The sequence below is a fragment of the Bipolaris victoriae genome (genome assembly GCF_000527765.1).
Source record: "Bipolaris victoriae FI3 unplaced genomic scaffold scaffold_33, whole genome shotgun sequence".
Classification (NCBI taxonomy): domain Eukaryota; kingdom Fungi; phylum Ascomycota; class Dothideomycetes; order Pleosporales; family Pleosporaceae; genus Bipolaris; species Bipolaris victoriae.
In genome coordinates, this window is record NW_014575359.1 from 190,478 (window position 1) to 209,585 (window position 19,108).

The following is a 19,108-nucleotide window of genomic DNA, read 5'->3' on the forward strand; positions in this document are numbered from 1 at the left end:
TCAACGCCGTCCAAACCATTGCATCCATGCCATTACCAGAGGGCTGTGTGTCTAGGGTATCGATTCCATCCAAAGTAACGCAGGGTGATATTACAAGAGCAGAGAAGAAGAAACGTGTGTCGTCGCATCATACAAGGCGGCTTCATCCAAACATCTTGACAAACCCCCAGAGACCAGCGCCGCAGAGCACAGGGATGGTGAGGTTGTCGTCCCACCCAAAAACGTCTATGGCTTCACTGGTACTGGCAATGATGCCGGCTGCCAGGGACATGACACCCAAAGCCACGTGGCCTGTAACCGAAGCCTGGCTTACAGATAGGTTGAGTTGTTCTCGTGCTTGCAGGGGCAATGTGAGGGCGCCCTGAAATGCGAATGCGTGCTCGCCGTGGTTGTACTCTGAGAACGTGGGACCGAGCCAACCCCACCACACCGCGGCTGTAATGACACCAGTCACACATGCTGCGATGGATCCCGCAAGACTCTTGCCCTTCCTCACCCTCGGCGTCAGATGGCCCCATAGTCTGCCAAAAGTCGAAGCTGCAGTGTCGCACCAGCTCAGGAGCAGGATGCTCATCACCGCAATGTCCTTAGGACAGAAACGCATCACAATCCATGCGCCGAGAAGGTATGAAATGACACCGTTGTATCCGTCTACTTCGGATTCGCGCATCAACGCGCCCAGGAAGCGGATGTAGAGGCGGTTCACTTGCCAGTAGCGGTGGCGGATGACGTCAGTGAGAGCAATAGGAACCAGCAATGTAAGAAGCACATTGTGGATTTGCGACGTTTGCGTTCCGGTACAGTATAGGAAGATAGTCAGGAAGCCGATGGAAACGTGAAGAATCTTGCGGGGTATCTCATGTCGATGAATCTATGGATGTTAGGAGGGGTCTGGAAAAAAATGGCATGTGAAACTCACAAATGATCGCCATTTCTGATGGATAGGAATAAGGCCCAGAGGACTCGGGCTTCGGCTCATCTCTCGCCAGTAGTTTTTGTTGGCTGCTGCCGGCGATAAATGACCATTTGCTGTGTCGCCAGGCAATGAGAGTTCCTTCTGGCCGACTCCATTCATCTGTCGTCGGCTCGCCAGGGCGCTCATTCGCCGCCTTCCTGCGATTTTTGCAACCGCCGGACTCCGGCTTCGAGTTCGCGCCCTCTGGTCGGGGTCGGAGCCAGACGAGTCTTCATCGATTGGCGGTGGTGACGTAACCCGTTGTTTGCGTGTTGCTGAGCGCGTTACAGGCCCAAAGTAGCCATCTCTTGTACTGCCAGCTTCCGAAGGCGTAGGCGAGGGCGATATCACGCGCGGCGTGTGGGGGACTTGATACTGGCGCGACGATTCCATGGCGACACGCCAGCAGACAGGAAAATAAGGAAAAGCAGGAGTGCGGATGACGCCGGAGAGGGTGGAGCGGGCCGTGGAACAGAGCAAAGCGAGGTGGACAAGCAAGGAACGCGGGCCTGAAGATTCCGGGCAGAGGGGACGAGGCTGAGTATGCGTGTCACAGCTGTCATGCGGGAGGGTGGCCTTTAGTACGCCGGTCTCGCCATTGATGTCAGATTTGGCTATCACATCACACTCACAGCCCGCCGTGGATTCGTCCGGGCAGCCCCCATGGCCCAAGGCGACGGGAGAGGCCACAATTTTTGTCGGCGACAACGACGGTCGTCTTAATTACGTGCTTGGGGCGGGTGAACAGGGGATGCGAGGGACCAACGGCAGCAGCGACGGCGAAGCAGCAACCTTGCGGCATGAAATTGGCAAATTTGGTCTGCAGGGCTACCAACGTAGAAACTGGTTCGCGCATGTGCCAGACATCAGCGTGGCGTGGAGCCGTCTTGGCGATGGCATTCGGACAATCGCACATGAACAATCCCGGAATCTCGTAGAATAAAAGATGCTTGTCCTCAACTACATGCGACAGAACATACGCGATCTCTTATACTACATCCTATACAACTATTTCCAAAATCTTACATGGTGTTGTGGCATATCTCTTGCGCACGGTTCTCTCTTTCAACAGTGTCATGTTGACGTCTTGAAAATATCAATATTTTTTCCCCAACAAGCATAGATTAATTGATGCGACGACTAATTACAGGAATACAAGTTAAACTTTCTCCGGCCTTGCTACGTAGCGACTGATTGAATGATGTTCCCCGATCACGCCTGGCTGGGCTCAACCTTATTATGATTGCCGCCAGCGAGCCTTGTATGGTCCGTGCGCGAATCATAACTTTTTTTGAACCATCATGGCGACTCTGCCAACCACACCAAAAGCCCTTTTTGCAAACATAAACTCCGCCATGGCGCCTCAGGCGAAGATGGATCGCTCTTTTGGCGCTCTTACCCCAGCCCTATCGGAATGGATTCTTGAGGCGGTCGATTCTATGGGCTTTGTGAAAACCACGCCGGTGCAACACGCGGCCATTCCCATGTTCATGAAGAACTCGGATGTCGTAGTCGAGGCCGTCACCGGAAGTGGAAAAACCCTAGCGTAATGCCCATACATCTTCATAATACACATATGCTAACACACATCTAGTTTTCTTATACCTATTGTCGAGCGGTTGCTGCGACTGGATGCGCCCATAAAGAAGCATCACGTGGGCGCCATAATCATATCGCCAACCAGAGAACTCGCAACTCAAATCTACACAGTTCTAGCTTCCCTTCTTAGATTTCACGCCCCCTCGGCAGCCTTGTTGGACTCGGAAGATGAAGATACCGACATGGAAGATGCTGACGCTCCACCAAAGCCAACTTTTCCACCAGGAACCCTGAGAGTTGTTCCTCAGCTGCTCCTGGGTGGCTCAGTTACGCCAGCACAAGATCTCAGCAGATTCTTGAAGTCATCAACCAACATTCTCATCGGTACCCCTGGTCGCCTTCTCGAACTCCTCTCCTCACCGCACGTTCACTGCTCACAGTCGTCTTTTGATGCTCTTGTACTTGATGAAGCCGATCGACTTCTGGATCTTGGCTTCAAAGATGACTTACAGAAGATTCTTTCTCGTCTACCCAAGCAGCGCCGAACTGGCCTCTTCAGCGCAAGTGTCAGTGAGGCAGTCGACCAGCTCATTCGCGTCGGCCTCCGAAATCCAGTCCGTATCGCCGTCAAGGTCAAGGCCCGAGCCGCCAACAGTGCGACAGGCGAGGCTGGCGCGATAGAGGACAAGAGGACACCTGCGAGTTTGCAAATGTCATACCTTGTCATGCCCGCATCCCACAAACTTCCAGCCATCAAGAAACTACTGGCGTCCTTGCAGCCACCGCCTCAAAAGTCGATCATGTACTTGGCGACATGTTATTCCGTCGATTATTTCCAGCACATCCTACCAGAGGTCCTCAAGGGGTATACCATTGTTCCTATGCATGGCAAGCATCCCGACAAGGTTCGCCGTAGAAACTTCAACAAGTTTGTTGATAGCATGACACCAAGCATTCTCTTAACTACTGATGTTGCAGCTCGAGGTCTCGACATACCTTCAGTCGATCTAGTCCTGCAACTTGACGCACCAAGTGACCCCAAGACCTTCATCCATCGATGCGGTCGTGCCGGTCGAGCTGGCCGGAAGGGGTTGGCTGTAACCTTTCTCAACCCAGGCCGCGAAGAAGATTACGTCGAGTTTCTCCGAGTCCGACAAACACCAATATCACCTCTGGCCACCCCAAAAATCGAAATCTCAGAAGAAGAAGCACAAGCAACCAGCAACAAGATAAGAAAAGTAGTTAAATCCGACCGAGCACTATTCGACAAAGCCCAACGCGGTTTCGTCTCCTGGGTCCGCGCATACAGTAAACACACGGCCAGCTCCATATTCCGCATCCCCGACCTCGACTGGACCGAACAAGGCCACTCATGGGGCCTCCTCAAGCTCCCCAGCATGCCCGAGCTCAAAAAATGGGACGGCGACCGCAGCCTCGGCGTCACCATTGATTTTGCCACTTACGCATACAAAGACAAAGCCCGTGAACAGCAACGCCAGACCGAGCAGGCCGAATACGAAGCGACCAAGGCTGAGGGCAAGAAGAAGAAATATGTTCCGGAAGATAAGAAGGCGGCAGCTTGGACGCACCAAAAGGATTTGAAGGCGCTCAAGGAGTTGAGGAGGGAGAAGAAAACGGCGAAGCGCGAGCATGAGCGTGTGGCTGCTATGACGGAGGAGGAGCGCAAGGAGGATGAGAGGCTGAAGGGCATGATTGCCCAGGTGAGAAAAAGGGTGGCAGAGAAGGAGGCACAGGATGAAGGAGATGAGTTTGAGGGGTTTAGCGATTAAGGATTTGGAATGCTGGTATATGCGTAGCATTTTCTGGCGTTCAGGGCTATTTCTTGGTTAATTAGGAACTGTTATTTACATTATCTAGAGGAGTTTGTGTAAATTCGTTCAAAAAGAGGACATGGGGACAAAATCACCAAGATATCTATTCGCTTTTATTTTTCGAGAATGGAAAATTTGTAGTCAAAACGCCATGGTGGAAAATTGAAAGTCAAGACATTGCCTTTATTGTCCAAGCTGCGAGCTTGAGATGTGAAAAAGACGACTCTGTGTACTGTAAAGGCAGGATATACCACCCAACAGTAGTAAAAACGCCCATGTACGTAGGAAAGAAGAACAAGAAGAAAACACACAATCTGTATAAAATTCCTCTACGCCATTCAAAATAAAGAGGAACACCCCCCGCATTTTCACGCACAAAGAAAACTCCTCCCATCTATGGATATATATACTGTCAATCATCCAAATCATAATTCATATCATCCAACGCACAACGTAAAAAAAAAGGGACTCCTAGTACCTTAACCACTGGAAATCGTCATGTGCGAGGACCAGATTGTGGCCTTCGCCCCAGACTTCACCTTCAGTAGCAAAACGCAAACAACCAATCTGTATGAGGGGGAAAAGACGGTCACACTCGTTTGCGTTGAAGGCCTGGAAATGCTTCGATGTCGCACGCAGCGTGTCGCGCATGGTATCGTGGAGCTTGCGAGCTTCGGTCTGATCGACACGGAGGCGGCGCGACAGCGCAATGGGATTGTGGCCACTGCCTCCGAGGGCGACGACTTTGGTCGGAGTGCGCAAGTTCAGCGTCATGGATTCAGTGTAGAGGACGCTGAAGTGGGGGTCTCCCTGGAAGAGTAGATTGGCAAGCGTCTTTAGGAAAATAGCAATGTAGTCGAAGAGTTGCTTTGCAAAACAGGTGGGCGAGTGTTCGAGCAAATGGGCCAGCTCATGTTCGTGGGGCACAAACGACTCTCGGGGCCCGTCTCGCAGCGGCTCGCGCGTGCGCAAGTCGACATTAATGCACAACTGGTTAATCGTGGGCGAGAGGGCGGCGAAGTGTATCCACGTCAGAGAGAAGTAAGGGCGGCCATGTGAAAACGTAATATCCAATTCGTATCTCAGCCGCTTCGACGCAACCTGATGCTGTATTGCTTGCTTGAACTCGCGATACGTCTGCCGGCACACGCGCAAGAGCCCCCGGTAACATCGAAGCGGCAAGTCGTTGCGCACGTAGTGTTCAGACACGACCATTACCCCGCGGAAACAAGGCTCTAGCTCTTCCCCAAGCAGCATCTCGTAAACATGGTTGCGAAGCTCCAGCGGCAGATCCAAAAACCCTGGCATTGTTGTCTCTTTTTTCCGCGCGTGCGCGCGCGTTGCGCGTGGGGAAAAAAAAGAACAATCAGATGGACTGATAATCTGGTCTCTCTCCGACTAGGCCGCTTCCCATCCCCCGATTTGAACAATCAACCCTTCAGGGTCCTGGGGGCACGCGGGCGCGGCGGTTCCCACAGATAAGTTGGGCAAAATAGTAAGGCCGGCGCAAGCAAAGGGACAACGACCTTTGTTGGGACCTTATTTACCGGCGGGTGGGCAAAACCAAACAAAAGGCCTAAAAAAAAGAGAGAGGGAATGGAACAGCAAACAGCCCAAATGAAGGTTGATGTAGTATGAAGCAACAAACCAACCCGAACACCCCAAAAAACATGCGGCTCCCAAGATAGTAAAGTAAGAAGGAAGGAACAAACAGGGCTACGGTGGCAAGAAAGGGACGAAAGCCAGGGCCGGGACACCTTTTTCCCTTTTTTCTCTCTCTCCCCCAAATCGTTTGGTAATGTGATAACGGCCCTAGTGCAAAGAGGCGCAAGTAAAGAGTTACGTAGGGGGGAGGGGAAGGGAAAGATCGGAAGAAGGGGAAAATGTCGCCTTGTCCTGATGGGAAATCCGAGAAGTAAGTCCAATCTTGTGAAACCAATCGGTCCGTGCTCGCCACGTGATTGGATCTCGAATCGACCATCATTTGTGAGATTCTTCTCTCTCTCACTCGCTCGCTGCCCCGGGTGGAAACGGCTCCGCACGTGCCCCCTCCTCCCCTCCCCAACCGGAACTTTCGTCATACATTAAAGAAATCTCTCTCTCTCTCTATTCCCCCGCTTCAAAAGTTTTTAGAAAAAAATATGAACTGGGAAGCGCGAATTTTTTTGCACGGCTGTTAGAATTGAAAGAGGAGGGAATTTTTTTTTGGCGGAGGATTAAATAAGAATGGATGAATACGAGTTGGATCGCGTAGGAACGAATAATCCAGCGCTATGCCCGCCGACGTCCCAAGGCATAGCCGTGCAGCGCTCCAAATCGAGGAATTCTCGAGCAACGAATGCGCCGTCTGGCTCCAATGATGATGTTATACCAGAAGAAGAAGATGAATATCCATCGAAATACGATGTAAAATACACCCACCACCATCTCCAGTTCTTAAACTAACATGTCTTTTTTTTTTCTTTCGCAACAACTAGGTCGGCTGGCGTCGCATCGTCCGCAACTTCTCTCCCTCCTGGTTCTCCGTCACAACCGGCACAGGCGTAGTCTCCCTCCTCTTCATCTCCATCCCCTTCCAAGCACCCTGGCTCTACTGGCTCTCCGTCTTCTTCTTCGGCCTCAACACGCTCCTCTTCGCCTGCGCCTTACTCATCTCCATCTTCCGATACGTCGCCTACCCAGAGATCTGGCCCGTCATGATCGCCGACAGCGCCAACTCGCTCTTCCTCGGCACGGTCCCCATGGGCTTTTCCACGCTCATTTCAGCGTGGTGCTCGCTGTGCATCCCGTACTGGGGGTCCTGGGCAGTCACGTTTGCATGGGTGTGCTGGATGCTGGATGCGGCGGTCGCGGTCGCGGTTACGATTTCGCTGACGGTGCTGCTGATTTCGGCGTCGAGGAGACAGGCGCTGGATAAGATTACTGCGGCTCAGCTGCTGCCTATCTCCGCGTCGGTGGTTGCGTCTGGAGCGGGCGCGAGAGTCGCAGAGCACTTGATTAATCCCGAGCATGCGCTTGGGACGATACTGGCTTCGTATATTATGTGGGGTATGTCTGTGCCGCTGTCTCTGACGGTTATTGTCATGTATTATACTCGTTTGGCGTTGCATAAACTGCCGCCTCGCGAGATTATCGTGTCGTCTTTCTTGCCGCTTGGTCCGTTGGGGCTGGGTGGTTATGCCGTTGTACGCCTTGGATCTGCATGTCGTCGTATCTTTCCGCAGACTGGATCCTTCTCCGATATACCGATTGCAGGGGACGTCTTCTTCGTCATTGGCATATTCACAGCACTCATCATGTGGTCTTTTGGACTAACGTGGTTGTGCTTTGCTCTGGCATCCATATACAAGTCTCGTCCGATCCCATTCTCCATGGGATGGTGGGGTTTCACATTTCCTCTGGGAGTTTTCGCACTCAGCACCATTGAACTTGGTCACATTATTCCGAGCATGTTCTTCCGGGTCCTAGGGACGATCTTCTCAATATCTGTAATCATTCTCTGGTGCGTCGTCTTTGTCGGAACAGTCAGAGGCGCTTGGACTGGCCATCTATTCTACGCGCCGTGTTTGAAGAACATACCGAAGAAACAAAGCACAGGGACGGATACAGCGGAGCAAGAGCAGGAGATTCACGCAAACACAGCATCACGGTAGAGAGAGATGAGGTGTCAAGATTACTGATCGTGATCGGAACATCGTAAATTGCTTCACATGCAGTCTACAGATTGCATATGTGATATTTTGTCTATTGAGGCACCGGGCCTTTTCCCCGTCTCCATCATCGGATGGCAGCGTGACCAGCACTGCATCTTGTTGTACAGTTGCTTTCAAAGCAGAGTTCTTGCTCACGAGAGGTGTCGACTTTGTCCATCTTCTCAGTCCTGTTACTCTTCTAAGCCCTGCGGGTCTTCCGGTCCTGAGCCTGAGCCTGCTGGCCCTGAGCCTGCTGGCCCTGACCCCGGCCTTGAGCACCGTTCTGGGCACCGTTCGCAGCTCCAGCACCAGCACCAGCAGCGGCTCCAGCTTGGGCTCCATTGCAAGCCGCGTTGTTTTGAGCAGCGTTGTTGTTCTGGGCAGCATTGTTGTTCTGGGCAGCATTGTTGTTCTGGGCAGCATTGTTGTTCTGGGCAGCGTTGTTGTTCTGGGCAGCGTTGTTGTTCTGGGCAGCGTTGTTGTTCTGAGCGCCGTTCGCTGCTCCAGCTCCAGCTCCAGCTTGGGCTTGGCCTTGACCCCGGCCTTGACCTCGACCTTGACCTTGAGCAGCTTCACCTGTAGCAGCTTCACCTGTAGCAGCATTACCAGTGGCAGCATTACCTGTAGCAGCATTACCAGTGGCAGCGTTGCCAGTGGCAGCATTATCAGCAGCAGCGTTCTGAGCATTGTTGTTCTGGGCATTGTTGTTCTGGGCATTGTTGTTCTGGGCATTGTTGTTCTGGGCATTGTTGTTCTGGGCATTGTTGTTCTGGGCATTGTTGTTTTGAGCTCCATTATTCTGGGCTCCAGCTTGAGCCGCGCCCTGTGCCTGAGCTGCGCCCGCAGTAGCCTGTGCCGAACATTGATCTACAAACCATTAGTATAAAAATCATCACCTCAATTCCGCTCTATGCTCCCAACTTACTCTTCTGTGTCGTGCACTGTGCTACTGAAACAGTTGCATCACCACCATTCGCCAAGTTGGCACAAGCGTTGAACTGCTGGTCGCAAGATCGCTGTAGTGCAGCCGCGGCATTCACAAATGTATCGCCTCCGACGCTAAATGGACGGTTCGCATTTCCGGAGTTCAGGACGGGAGTAGCCGCTGCACCGCCGATAGCGCCCGTGAAGGTTTGCAAGTTGTTCTGACGTGGGGAGATGGCCAGCGCGTTGGTCAGCGCGGCGACGTTGAAGGCAACGACAGCGTTTGTGAACTTCATTTTCAGAGTCTTTTTTTTGTCGAATTCCTTTGTAAGGCCGTAAGGAAGGTATTCGTCTAGTAAAAAAACAAGCGTATTTGTAATTGACAGTAAACGTAGTATTGAGTCGTAGAAACAAAAATGTGCGACTAGCGCTACGATAACGAAGTCGAAATAAGGAAGGAAGGAAGAAGTACGAAATAAACAAGTGAAGACCCGCACACTCTTGATGATGATATTTCAAAAAAAAAAGTCAAGACATGAGATTCTCTACACATACTTATATGTACGTACTCGTCATCATCTCCCCCCTCATCCCGCTGACGACCGCAGCCGCCACCCTCTCTCTCTAACCTTCTGCAAACAGAAATGTGTAAAGGTAGGCACCATTTCGGCTTTACCAACCAACATGTCACAGAAGCGACGAAAAAAGGTAAGGCATGGGCGTTTAGCACAAAGGGGGTGCGCACGCCTCAGGCACGCTGAAACCCAACACGTAGTGGAGTCGACACACCAAACGCCTCATTACTTTTTTTAACCGGACTATGCCGTCTAAAACACCTGTACCAGTAGTAAGGAAAAGTTGTAGTAAGCCCGGTGTAGACGTTTTTGTATGTATGTATGTGTGTGTGTGTGTATAGGGCTGTTCGGTTTCAAAAAATGGGGGGGTACTCGGACATTAAGGGAGGACGGGGGTGTCCTGACTTGTCATGTGTAGTGTGTACCCGCCGACCCGTGTTTCGGTTCATTTTGTGAGGCATAACAATCGCAGCCCGCCCATTTATTACGTATGTACTCTGTACAAGCGAGTTTGTATGCCATGCGGTTCAAACATGATACAACAGGTGTCGTTCGAGAAGGGGAGGTGTTTTCCTTTACGTCGGTTGTGGTTTGCGCATCATACTTTGTGGCCGTTAGGTTTCTTGCTCCGTTGTTGCCTTAGCGCTTACAGGGCGGCATGAGTTTGCAGCGGCGCTGGTCTCAAAGAGACCTTTCTCTTTTTCTGAATTCATATGTATGACCGTTGCCTGTCTAGGCTTGCTACTTGCTCTGTGTCGGCTCTGACAAGTGCGATGACGCCGACGGGCTCGTTGGGACTAACGTCGCCTATACGCACCGGCAAGTCGCGTAGCAAGGTTGCGCGTTGCAGGCCGTGGAGCGTAGTTCCTCCTGTTGGTGTCGGAACATATGGATTCAGAATTGTTAGAGAAGAGGCGTAGCCAATGATGTCTGGGGCGATGGTGATGTATTTGAGGACAAGGCCAGTGTACGCCGCCACCAATAGGATACACGAGCACACCATGAGCGCTGTGAACCATTTCCAGTTTGTCTTGTACATTGGCTTTGTCTTTGTGACTGTGGATGCTTCAGACACCACAAATTCCGCGTCAGAGGCAGGCGTTGCACCTCTGAGCACTCCCGTTTCTACTACAGAATCGGGTAAATTGCCGGCCAGAGAGGGGGTTCCGTATGTCGACTGCCAGTAAGTGTTGTATCCGATTGTCATTCGATCTCCAAAGAGCTGTGGCGACAGCTCATACAGGTTCACGTTGTTGTACAGTACGCCAATGAATTGCGAAGGGTCTCTCATCCATCTTTCCATGTTGGTGGAGCCTCGAGCTACTCTGCTTGCCATGTTATAGTTATCTAGCGAAGTCATTTGGGAGAGTTGAATGACGGCGAATTGATTGCGCATGGTTGTATCGAAGCCTATTGGGTAATCATCGTCCAGTAATGGAATTTTCCTCATTTTCTGTACAGCACATGCCCGCCCGGTGCATTGCACTTGCGCCTCGAAATTCTCAAATGTCAGATTGCACGCAGCTACTGAGAAGAAATAGGGATCTTCGTTGGCTAGCGATAGGCTACGGATGGGACAAGGATAACCGCTGCACTTTGAGGTGTTGCATCGTGTTTGGTTTTGGCAAACTGGCGTCTTAGGATCGGTATAAGAAAGTTGCCATGTGTATTGGTTCACGAAGTCTGTCTGATTGTCGTTGGTGCCTTTGTTGCTCGAACAGGTTATATCCCATTGACGGGCTTTGATATTAAAAGTGCTGACTCCATCCGTAGGTAGACCGACAACCGGAATGCCTATAAGAGAAGCGTATGTGATGTTGTTGCCGGTCGGGTTCCAGATGGTTTTCCATTCATCAGAGGTGCTGTTCTCAATATGCCGGTATAGAGGAAGTTTAACGTTTCCCCTAAAGAATTTCGTGTTAGTCTATTCGGATATAGAGTGGTATGTAACATATTCAGTTACCAAAACTACTTACCACAAGTCCACGGGCGTGTTCTTAACCTTGGAACTACTGAGTAGAGCTGCAAGGCAAATGGCGGTGAAGCCACTCCGACCGCTATTGACGGAGCTAGCGCCAGTTAATATGCTTTTCATTACTGACATCGGGCTCAAATAGCGAATTTGACGAGTAGAATAGATTTCGCCGCTTTCTTGGTCGAGCAGACGCAGTGCTGATTGACCTCCGACTGGTGAGAGAAGCCAGATTAGAATTGATGCTATTCCGATAATGGACCACGAACGGAGAGAGATTTGTCGCTCAAGTGCAGAGAAAACGGATTGACAGCCGATCAGCTGCTCAAGACGACCGAGGGTTGTCCCTCGTTGCGCCAGCCAGAGACCAAAATAGCGAAAGAACCTTCCCATCAAGGCTGCGAAGAGGAGGGGAAAGATGGTGGGCGATATGAGTAACGTCTCTTTCAGATTGGATCCATAGTCCGAGGTCTCTGTCCCGTCCAGCCTGGCAGCTATGAGGGCAAGAGCTATGCCAAATCAACATGTAATCGAAGAAACCAAACAACGTAGAACCTACCAATAAACATGATAGGCGTGGACGCTAGAATAAGGTCAAAAAACATGGCGATTCCACGCGACGGCGTAATCTGTGCCAGTTTCTGCGACTTCAAAGGCCACTGCTCTGATATTGATTCACTAGACCATGTTGCACCTTTGACATCTTTGGCGCGATCTCCTAGTCCACGGTGCACTGAACCCGTCGCTGAAGGGTTGCTAATATATGAGCCGGAGTCGTACTGCATTCTCGTATCAAGGTCGTCACTGATTGATATCCGCGAGCCGTCGGTACGGCCAACTGGTTCGTAAGCCATTTTTTTGCCAGTGTAACTAGGCAAGGTCGACGATGTGAAGCTCCAAAAGATGGCAGGGGAGGAGGAACAAGAAGTACAGAAGGAAGGTATCCACTACAAGTACCTCGCAAGACAAAAATTACACAAGGTATACATGTCTAAGGCGTCCAGTCTTGCATGCTATTTTGGCCCCATTCCGTAACGTCGCGCAAGGCGAGACCCGCATTTTACACTACGCCACGTACTCAAGCACCAGTATGCGGAAGATTAGCGGGAGGATTGCAGCGTTTACTTGGCAGCGCGGCAAAGCTTGCAATTACTAGTATTGATTGGCATCAAAAAAGTTGCACATGCTGCAGCTGTGCAGGCTGCCACGGGCTGTGAAGTATTAAGAGTGGGGATCAGTGTGGTTTGCCTGGCGTTTTTGCCGCCCGGGTAGTATTAGCGTGTGGCCTAGAAATAGGTCCAACCAGGATGTGAAGTCTGATCAAATGAAACGAGCAGCGCCTGCAAATTGTTATCCAGCCTCGATTCGAGCACCAGCCTCTGCAGCTCAATTGACTGCATAGCGCGCCATGTTGCGAGCTGCTTACCCTCGATATCCCCGCACGTGTCTCCCTAGGCCAGCATGAGGACTACAGCAGTACTGTGGGCGGCGAAGGCCCGCACAGCGACTCCCATTCCACGGCGGATGCAGTGGGATCAGGTCAGAAAACTGTTGGGTCTCTCGGATAAGCAATGGCCCATATTCCTGGTATGCATATCCTCTGACCTGGGACGCCTTGCCATGGCTCCATGCATCACGTGCCGTCGAGGTTCAAGACTAACCAGCCTCCAGCGCGTCTCCCTAGCAGTCTGCCAAGACCATGCAGGCGCCAAACTGAGCGACATCAGTCCGCCCCAAAAAGAAGAAATGATGGGCAGAATAAGATCTGCAATTCACGAAGAAGGACTTCCACCACTCGACGATGAAGCAATCGAATGGCGGATATCCAAATGCCTACCCGAACTCCGAGTAAAGAAGCGAGGTAAGCTCAGCCACAGCCCTACAACACAGCTCCCCCCCAATGCTTATCCTAACTCTTGTCTAGATATAGAACACTGCCACAGCTGGGAGGCGACCACCGAGACAAGATTCCCGCGCCAGCTTCTCCGTGAGGCGGTGCTCGCGCATATCGACAAGATACCCACCAAGGACTTGTGTTACTGGACGCAAATCCCCCAGGACGTGCGACAAGATGTTGTGGAAGAAGCTAACCGTAGACTAGCTGAGAAGGGAATGCCAGTCGTGGATGAAGCAGCGCTTTTGTATCGATTACGAAAGTATATGAATCATTGGATTAAGAGCGGATGTAAGTTTCATCCTTGATCGACCGCTAGAAATTTTATGGACCGAAAAAAACTAACCAAATCACAGTGGTGCGAGATACGAAAGAAAGCAAACAACGTAATATCAAGACTGGGTAGTCAACAAGCTATCATAAAGCCCATACACGAAAGTCGCGCTCTTTGCCTCCAACTTCTTCACGCCCATCAACTCCCTTCACCCTTTACTCCCATGTACTCACTGCCACCAATCCCAACTTACCCACCGACCACCCAACATCCCAGCTGCACCACGCAAACATTCCATGCGATGTAATCTGACCGGCCCTTTTTCTTTATCTACACACTACTCTTGGTAAAGCCATGCGCATACCGCACCTCATCGCACACAATGTAGAAAGCGGGTGGAAGCAATGCGATGGCACGTGGATGGTGCAAGGGTAGTAAATGGGGGGGGAAGCTGTGGCGAGTTGGAGGCATGTACCGTGGATGGACTGTTAAGTTTTTAGGTGTGGATGGGTGTGCGAGCGAGCGATATGAATGCGATCCCTACTAGCACATGTCGATATCGAATTGGTTGGGAAAGTAATGCAAGTGAGGGAATAGATTTCGGGGTATGAAAAGGGTTGGTTGGTTGGTTAGTTACTACATGGAATTTGCCTTGAGCATCTGTGTGCGAGTAGGGATTGGTCATTGCAGAAACAACAGTAGTAGACATGAGTTTGCATGCTGGTAAATACACTAGTACATAGCACGCGTTCGCCTCAACTTGGACAGACGTCACACATCATTCGCAATCAAAACATGTCAACCACAGCACTCAAAGTAAACAAAAAAACTCAATGCAAAAGCCCACTTAGACTTTGTATTAAAATTAGGACACATGCTGCACATGTCTCATTACATTAACATTCATGGTAAATCATTCCCTAGGTCCAAAAGAAGAAAAAAGCTTTTACAACTTTTTACTTGGTAGTAGAGAAGACATAGGCAGCCTCAAGAGTGTAAGGAGCGCTATCGGGACCAAAGATTTGGTACTTCTCGCGCTGCCACTCGGGCTGGTTGATGGCATCGATCCAGTCCTGGACTTCCATGACGACGCAGCCGTACTTGGGGACAAAACGGCTGCCGCCCTCGGCGCCTTGGGTAGACTTGATGGGAAGAGTACCTGAAGTCTTGTTAGTATGCAAAGAAATGTGATGGAGAAGGATACGTGGACTTACCATCTTGACCGGGGCAGCTGTACATCTGGAAAGCGGGTTGGTCGGAGTAGATGTCGAGCTTGATGCCGGACCACTCGCTAGCCAACGAAGCAACGGGGCCAGAGTTGCGCCAGTCGAGAGCCTCGGCGGGGCTGCGGTTGACGAGGTAGCAGTTGTCGTAACCGGTGCAGTTGAAACCGCAGTTACCGAGAAGCTCGGGAGCGGTTTGGTTGGCGCCAATCTGCTTGGGAGCAGACCAGAAGTCGTTGACAGAGTACTTCTCGTTGGGCAGAATGGTGCCGTCGGGAATGAGGATGTTGTCAACACCAACACGCTGGCCAGAGTAAGGGATATGAAAAGTGTGGTTGAAAATGGTCGAATCCTCAGGGTTGGCGAAACCGTCCAAGTTCCAGTAGGTCTATGTTTATCTTTTGTTAGCATTCATTCGAAAATAAGATTTAATCAATTCAACTTACGTGAGAGGTCAGCATAATGGGGGTCTTCTTGGTGGTAGCAATGGCGACAATCTTGAAGCGCCAAGTGTGTGGGGTCACGGTGTAGGTAACGTAGCTGATGACCTCACCAGGGAAGCCCTCCTTGCCATCGGGATCGACAATGGAAAAAGTAATGGAGTCCTTGGTATGGGCGACAACAGTAAAGTTGCGCCAGTCCCATCCATCCTTTCCACCGTGCAGGGTGTTTGCGCCATTGTTCTCGTTTGGCGTAATGTGGTAGTCCTGGCCGTCAATGGTGAAGGTCGAGTTCTTGATGCGGTTGGCGTAACGGCCGGGTACACCGCCAAGATGGGGGTGGACGGGGCCCTCGTAGGTAGTGGCATTGTCGAAGCCGAGGACAATGTCAAGCTCTTCACCGTTCTTGCCCGGGATGAACAAGTTGGTAATGGAGGCGCCATAGGGAATGAAGAGAGCGCGAATGCCCTCGGACGAGATCTCGTACTTGCCATCCTTGTCAGGGCCCGAAGTCCAAGACGAGTTGGCCGAGGGTGCGGTGCTGTACTGCCCAAGGGCAGTTGCAGCAAAGAGGGGAAGAGTCGACAAGAACCGCATCGTGACTAGTCAAACTCGAGCGAGTTGAGAAGTGGAGTTGATGTGATGTGGTGTGGGGACGGAGACGATGTCCAAGACGGAGGCATGTACATGTTTATATAGTAGTAACGGGGTCGACTACTACTGGCGCGATTTGGGCGGTCACGAGCTTGAAATTAGGATTCTCTCCCGCTCACTCACTTCCCCAGCCTCTAGGCAAAAGCACCAACGGGATTGTACTGGGTTAGGGCGGGCCACTGCTCAAGGATACTTACTGGTAGTGCTATTAGCGAACGTGCGTTTCCCCGCAGGAAAAATGTCCGTGGCAGGCCTCCAGGAACCCGACCACCTATGATGAGATGAGGTTGCACAGCGTTGCAATTTCTTGACACGATGCTGCTCAGTCTCATTGAGCCCAGAAATCGCCTCTTGACGACGGTGTTTGTCCTCAATTGCAGCATGTTTGCGCGGTATCCCCAAGGGCGCGTCGTGTGTAGGTCGATTGCTGTGCTGCAAGCCGCGGGCGTCATAGCTCCAACAACCGCTTCTGTATAATCTCTCATGACAAGGATCAGCAAGCACAAAAGGCACCGGCAAAAGTCACCATTGGTGGACAGTCGCGGAAAAACTTAGACGCGTGCATCTTGACAGGAAGCGGAACATGGGGAGAGCTGGGTTAATCTTGTGGGGAATTGTTGGGGCCCCAGGCCTTGCCGCACCCCATGTCGTTGAGCTTACTACCCGGCTACCCAGAAGCTTGACCACGCCACTACAGTCAGTACCCAACGGCGGGATGGCATACTACAAATAGGAATAATGCCGCAATACCACCACCACCACCTCTTGCACCCAAGCATACACATCTTCATCTTGTAGCATCCGAGCCAGACTGAGATGATTTGATTTGGTATTGTTGTAACACTGGCTAAATATACAAGTTTAGCCCCGGATCCTCCCTGTAGTAGTAGTAGTAGTAGTAGTCGTTTTCAAAAGTGGAATTAGCCACGCCGCCTACCACAGGCAGTGACAGTACATGAACAATAACCTCCTTGATGTACATCTATCTGTAGTCGTGCACTAGTCTCATCTGCGGGACCGCCTACCCGGAAACAAATCGCTTCATACATGTCGGCCCTTCCACATAGTACACTTCCAGCTCCCCGGTGACGGTCAAGCGCCCTACATTGGTCGGCTCCCTGCGTACGGGTCAGGGCACTGGGGCTCCACGGGCGCGGGGCTGCTGTATGCACCCTCCATCATGCTTAACTGATCGTCGATCCAGTTGCTTGCAGGACATGGGTACATCTGCCGAGTATGCGACTGAGGCCTTTCATAAAACGGCAGTGCAACCTCTACAGACACATGGTATCCCCTCAACGGATACATCATACTCGGTTGGAGCGTCGTATATGGGTGCGGGTATCCACTAGCCGCCGCTTCTTCATCGTGGCCCCACACTGTGTTCTGCCAGTCCACTACGTACTGTCTCGTATCTTCCACGCCAGCAGCCTGCTCATCGATATGACTAACGACAGAGTCGATACGTCCCTGCGTGTTCCGTGCATCGATTTCAGAGACGGCGTTCACCGCACTCAATAGCGTATCGAAACTGGATCGGTTGGGTAGCCGATGTGAGTGATACAGTCCACAGTCTTGAGAGACCTCTTGATAATCTTCGTGCAGATTAGCAGAACGCGCAACGGTTTCAGGCTGTTCCTCATCGACGGGCGTCATGTGAGGCGTTGCTCGAGACTCGTCTTTTTCCATCGCCGCCGGGGTTGTCCTTGCATGACCAGACACTTTCATCCCTTCCGTACAGCTCGGATGCTCGTCCCAGCTCACATTTGGCTTTCCGTGCTTCGCCCAACAACCTGTAGTCGTCTCCAAATCATTGAGCACGTTTCCCCAATGATGTTTCTTGACCTTTGATCTAGTGCCGAAACCTCTACCGCATAGGCCATGAATGAATGGTTTCGATCCGCTCTCAGCTTGTGCACGCTTTGCTTTGGAAGTGCTCTCGGACTGGCGCTTAGCGACTGGTTGACCCGTATCTGCGGTTGAAAAGCAGACCTGGTCAGCCGTGTCAGAGCTCGCTCGGTCTATTGCCTCTTGCACAGCTTGTTCTTCAAAAGCTTCGCGGCGACGCTTGTGCGAAGGCGGCGGCATATCGTGGACGGTCTGGGCAACATCGACTGTCACTGGAACACCGAGAGCAGGAATTGTAGTTGTCTCGGATGACGCTCTCTCCAGAGACCCTGCTTGGGGCGTATGGCTTTGGTGGGGACGAGCAGGAATGTCAAAGCAAGGGACCGGTGGAGGTTTTGTATGGTTGACCTCCAGTTTGGGTGCGATGGGAGGCCAATTTCGGTCATGACCAGAACTGATCGACTGGTAGATCTGTCTGTTCTCGAACCATGTCATTGGCGGTAGGCGGATCTGGGGTTGATAAACCGGTTGTAAGAAGTTAGGAGTAGGTGAGGGCATGGGTTGATCGGGCTCAAACTCAAAATCGCCTGTCTGCCATTTCGCTTCGGGGTGGTACAGTACCTTCATGAGATCTTGCTTGAGATCGTTGTGGTGGCCCAGTGTCTGGTTGATGGTGATGAGGGTAGCTTTTTTGGATTCCTTCCCAGCTCGAAATGCACCGAGAACATCCCAAATCATGATGACTTCAGGCGAGTCTTCTCCAAATCGGGACTACAAAAATTAGCCAAGTTTACAGTCAGAAAGGTGGCGAGGTTAATGGAGGTCTGCTTGTAGCAACGACTTACTCTGACATTAGCTAGGAATATGCTGACAAGTTGTCTGATAGCTGGTGATTGATACGGGGTGTGAGATTGGCCTCGCACGTCGCTGTTCGGAATTCGATGCTCTGAAGTTTGCTGGCTCGGTGGTTGAGGTGCAGAGCGATAAGCTTCGCGCTCTGTCGAGGTCTCCATGTTGGCCTGACTAGGTACTGCAGCTACGCACCGATGGCCGTAACGCGCTGGTGGAGTTGTTTTCAATCCGACTTTTGTTTTTGTGGGTTGATGAGACTAGCTTTATGGTTGAGGCTCAGTACCTGAAGCGGTAAGTCCGGAAGTGGAAGGTGCGTTTTGGTGAAGTGAAGGTGAATTACACGTGAGTCCCCATACACACCGCTTTCCACCACAGAGTGGCGGTGACTCTATTCGATATTGAGTTTGTAGGCGGATACTTGCAGATGAAGTAGA

General features: G+C 51.4%; 11 protein-coding genes across 11 annotated transcripts; 3 read left to right on the forward strand and 8 right to left on the reverse strand.

The window, feature by feature from the left end:
* Nucleotides 1-142: 142 nt before the first annotated feature.
* Nucleotides 143-1,757, reverse strand: COCVIDRAFT_96571 (hypothetical protein; the record flags this gene model as incomplete). Its single annotated transcript, XM_014702165.1, has 3 exons — nucleotides 143-871; nucleotides 920-1,546; nucleotides 1,683-1,757. The coding sequence occupies 3 exons, from the start codon at nucleotides 1,755-1,757 to the stop codon at nucleotides 143-145; spliced, it is 1,431 nt and encodes a 476-aa protein (XP_014557651.1).
* A 553-nt stretch (nucleotides 1,758-2,310) lies between these two features.
* COCVIDRAFT_36939 (hypothetical protein) lies at nucleotides 2,311-4,284 on the forward strand (the record flags this gene model as incomplete). Its single annotated transcript, XM_014702166.1, has 2 exons — nucleotides 2,311-2,501; nucleotides 2,550-4,284. 2 exons carry the CDS (start codon nucleotides 2,311-2,313, stop codon nucleotides 4,282-4,284), a joined length of 1,926 nt encoding a protein of 641 aa, XP_014557652.1.
* A 513-nt stretch (nucleotides 4,285-4,797) lies between these two features.
* On the reverse strand, nucleotides 4,798-5,634 carry COCVIDRAFT_96551 (hypothetical protein; the record flags this gene model as incomplete). Its single annotated transcript, XM_014702167.1, has 1 exon — nucleotides 4,798-5,634. The coding sequence occupies one exon, from the start codon at nucleotides 5,632-5,634 to the stop codon at nucleotides 4,798-4,800; it is 837 nt and encodes a 278-aa protein (XP_014557653.1).
* A 918-nt stretch (nucleotides 5,635-6,552) lies between these two features.
* Nucleotides 6,553-7,979, forward strand: COCVIDRAFT_36941 (hypothetical protein; the record flags this gene model as incomplete). The annotated part of the gene is made up of 2 exons (XM_014702168.1): nucleotides 6,553-6,732; nucleotides 6,804-7,979. 2 exons carry the CDS (start codon nucleotides 6,553-6,555, stop codon nucleotides 7,977-7,979), a joined length of 1,356 nt encoding a protein of 451 aa, XP_014557654.1.
* Nucleotides 7,980-8,209: 230 nt separating this feature from the next.
* Nucleotides 8,210-8,488, reverse strand: COCVIDRAFT_96776 (hypothetical protein; the record flags this gene model as incomplete). Its single annotated transcript, XM_014702169.1, has 1 exon — nucleotides 8,210-8,488. A coding segment is annotated over one exon (279 nt), but the record flags the coding sequence as incomplete, so codon positions are not given.
* A 438-nt stretch (nucleotides 8,489-8,926) lies between these two features.
* On the reverse strand, nucleotides 8,927-9,238 carry COCVIDRAFT_96679 (hypothetical protein; the record flags this gene model as incomplete). Its single annotated transcript, XM_014702170.1, has 1 exon — nucleotides 8,927-9,238. The coding sequence occupies one exon, from the start codon at nucleotides 9,236-9,238 to the stop codon at nucleotides 8,927-8,929; it is 312 nt and encodes a 103-aa protein (XP_014557656.1).
* Nucleotides 9,239-10,226: 988 nt separating this feature from the next.
* COCVIDRAFT_96702 (hypothetical protein) lies at nucleotides 10,227-12,343 on the reverse strand (the record flags this gene model as incomplete). Its single annotated transcript, XM_014702171.1, has 3 exons — nucleotides 10,227-11,421; nucleotides 11,494-11,998; nucleotides 12,049-12,343. 3 exons carry the CDS (start codon nucleotides 12,341-12,343, stop codon nucleotides 10,227-10,229), a joined length of 1,995 nt encoding a protein of 664 aa, XP_014557657.1.
* A 607-nt stretch (nucleotides 12,344-12,950) lies between these two features.
* Nucleotides 12,951-13,789, forward strand: COCVIDRAFT_96724 (hypothetical protein; the record flags this gene model as incomplete). The annotated part of the gene is made up of 4 exons (XM_014702172.1): nucleotides 12,951-13,076; nucleotides 13,161-13,350; nucleotides 13,414-13,674; nucleotides 13,740-13,789. The coding sequence occupies 4 exons, from the start codon at nucleotides 12,951-12,953 to the stop codon at nucleotides 13,787-13,789; spliced, it is 627 nt and encodes a 208-aa protein (XP_014557658.1).
* An 824-nt stretch (nucleotides 13,790-14,613) lies between these two features.
* Nucleotides 14,614-15,917, reverse strand: COCVIDRAFT_96717 (hypothetical protein; the record flags this gene model as incomplete). The annotated part of the gene is made up of 3 exons (XM_014702173.1): nucleotides 14,614-14,816; nucleotides 14,872-15,268; nucleotides 15,327-15,917. 3 exons carry the CDS (start codon nucleotides 15,915-15,917, stop codon nucleotides 14,614-14,616), a joined length of 1,191 nt encoding a protein of 396 aa, XP_014557659.1.
* Nucleotides 15,918-16,108: 191 nt separating this feature from the next.
* On the reverse strand, nucleotides 16,109-16,306 carry COCVIDRAFT_96725 (hypothetical protein; the record flags this gene model as incomplete). The annotated part of the gene is made up of 1 exon (XM_014702174.1): nucleotides 16,109-16,306. The coding sequence occupies one exon, from the start codon at nucleotides 16,304-16,306 to the stop codon at nucleotides 16,109-16,111; it is 198 nt and encodes a 65-aa protein (XP_014557660.1).
* Nucleotides 16,307-17,075: 769 nt separating this feature from the next.
* On the reverse strand, nucleotides 17,076-18,835 carry COCVIDRAFT_96729 (hypothetical protein; the record flags this gene model as incomplete). Its single annotated transcript, XM_014702175.1, has 2 exons — nucleotides 17,076-18,593; nucleotides 18,668-18,835. 2 exons carry the CDS (start codon nucleotides 18,833-18,835, stop codon nucleotides 17,076-17,078), a joined length of 1,686 nt encoding a protein of 561 aa, XP_014557661.1.
* Between the last annotated feature and the right edge of the window lie 273 nt (nucleotides 18,836-19,108).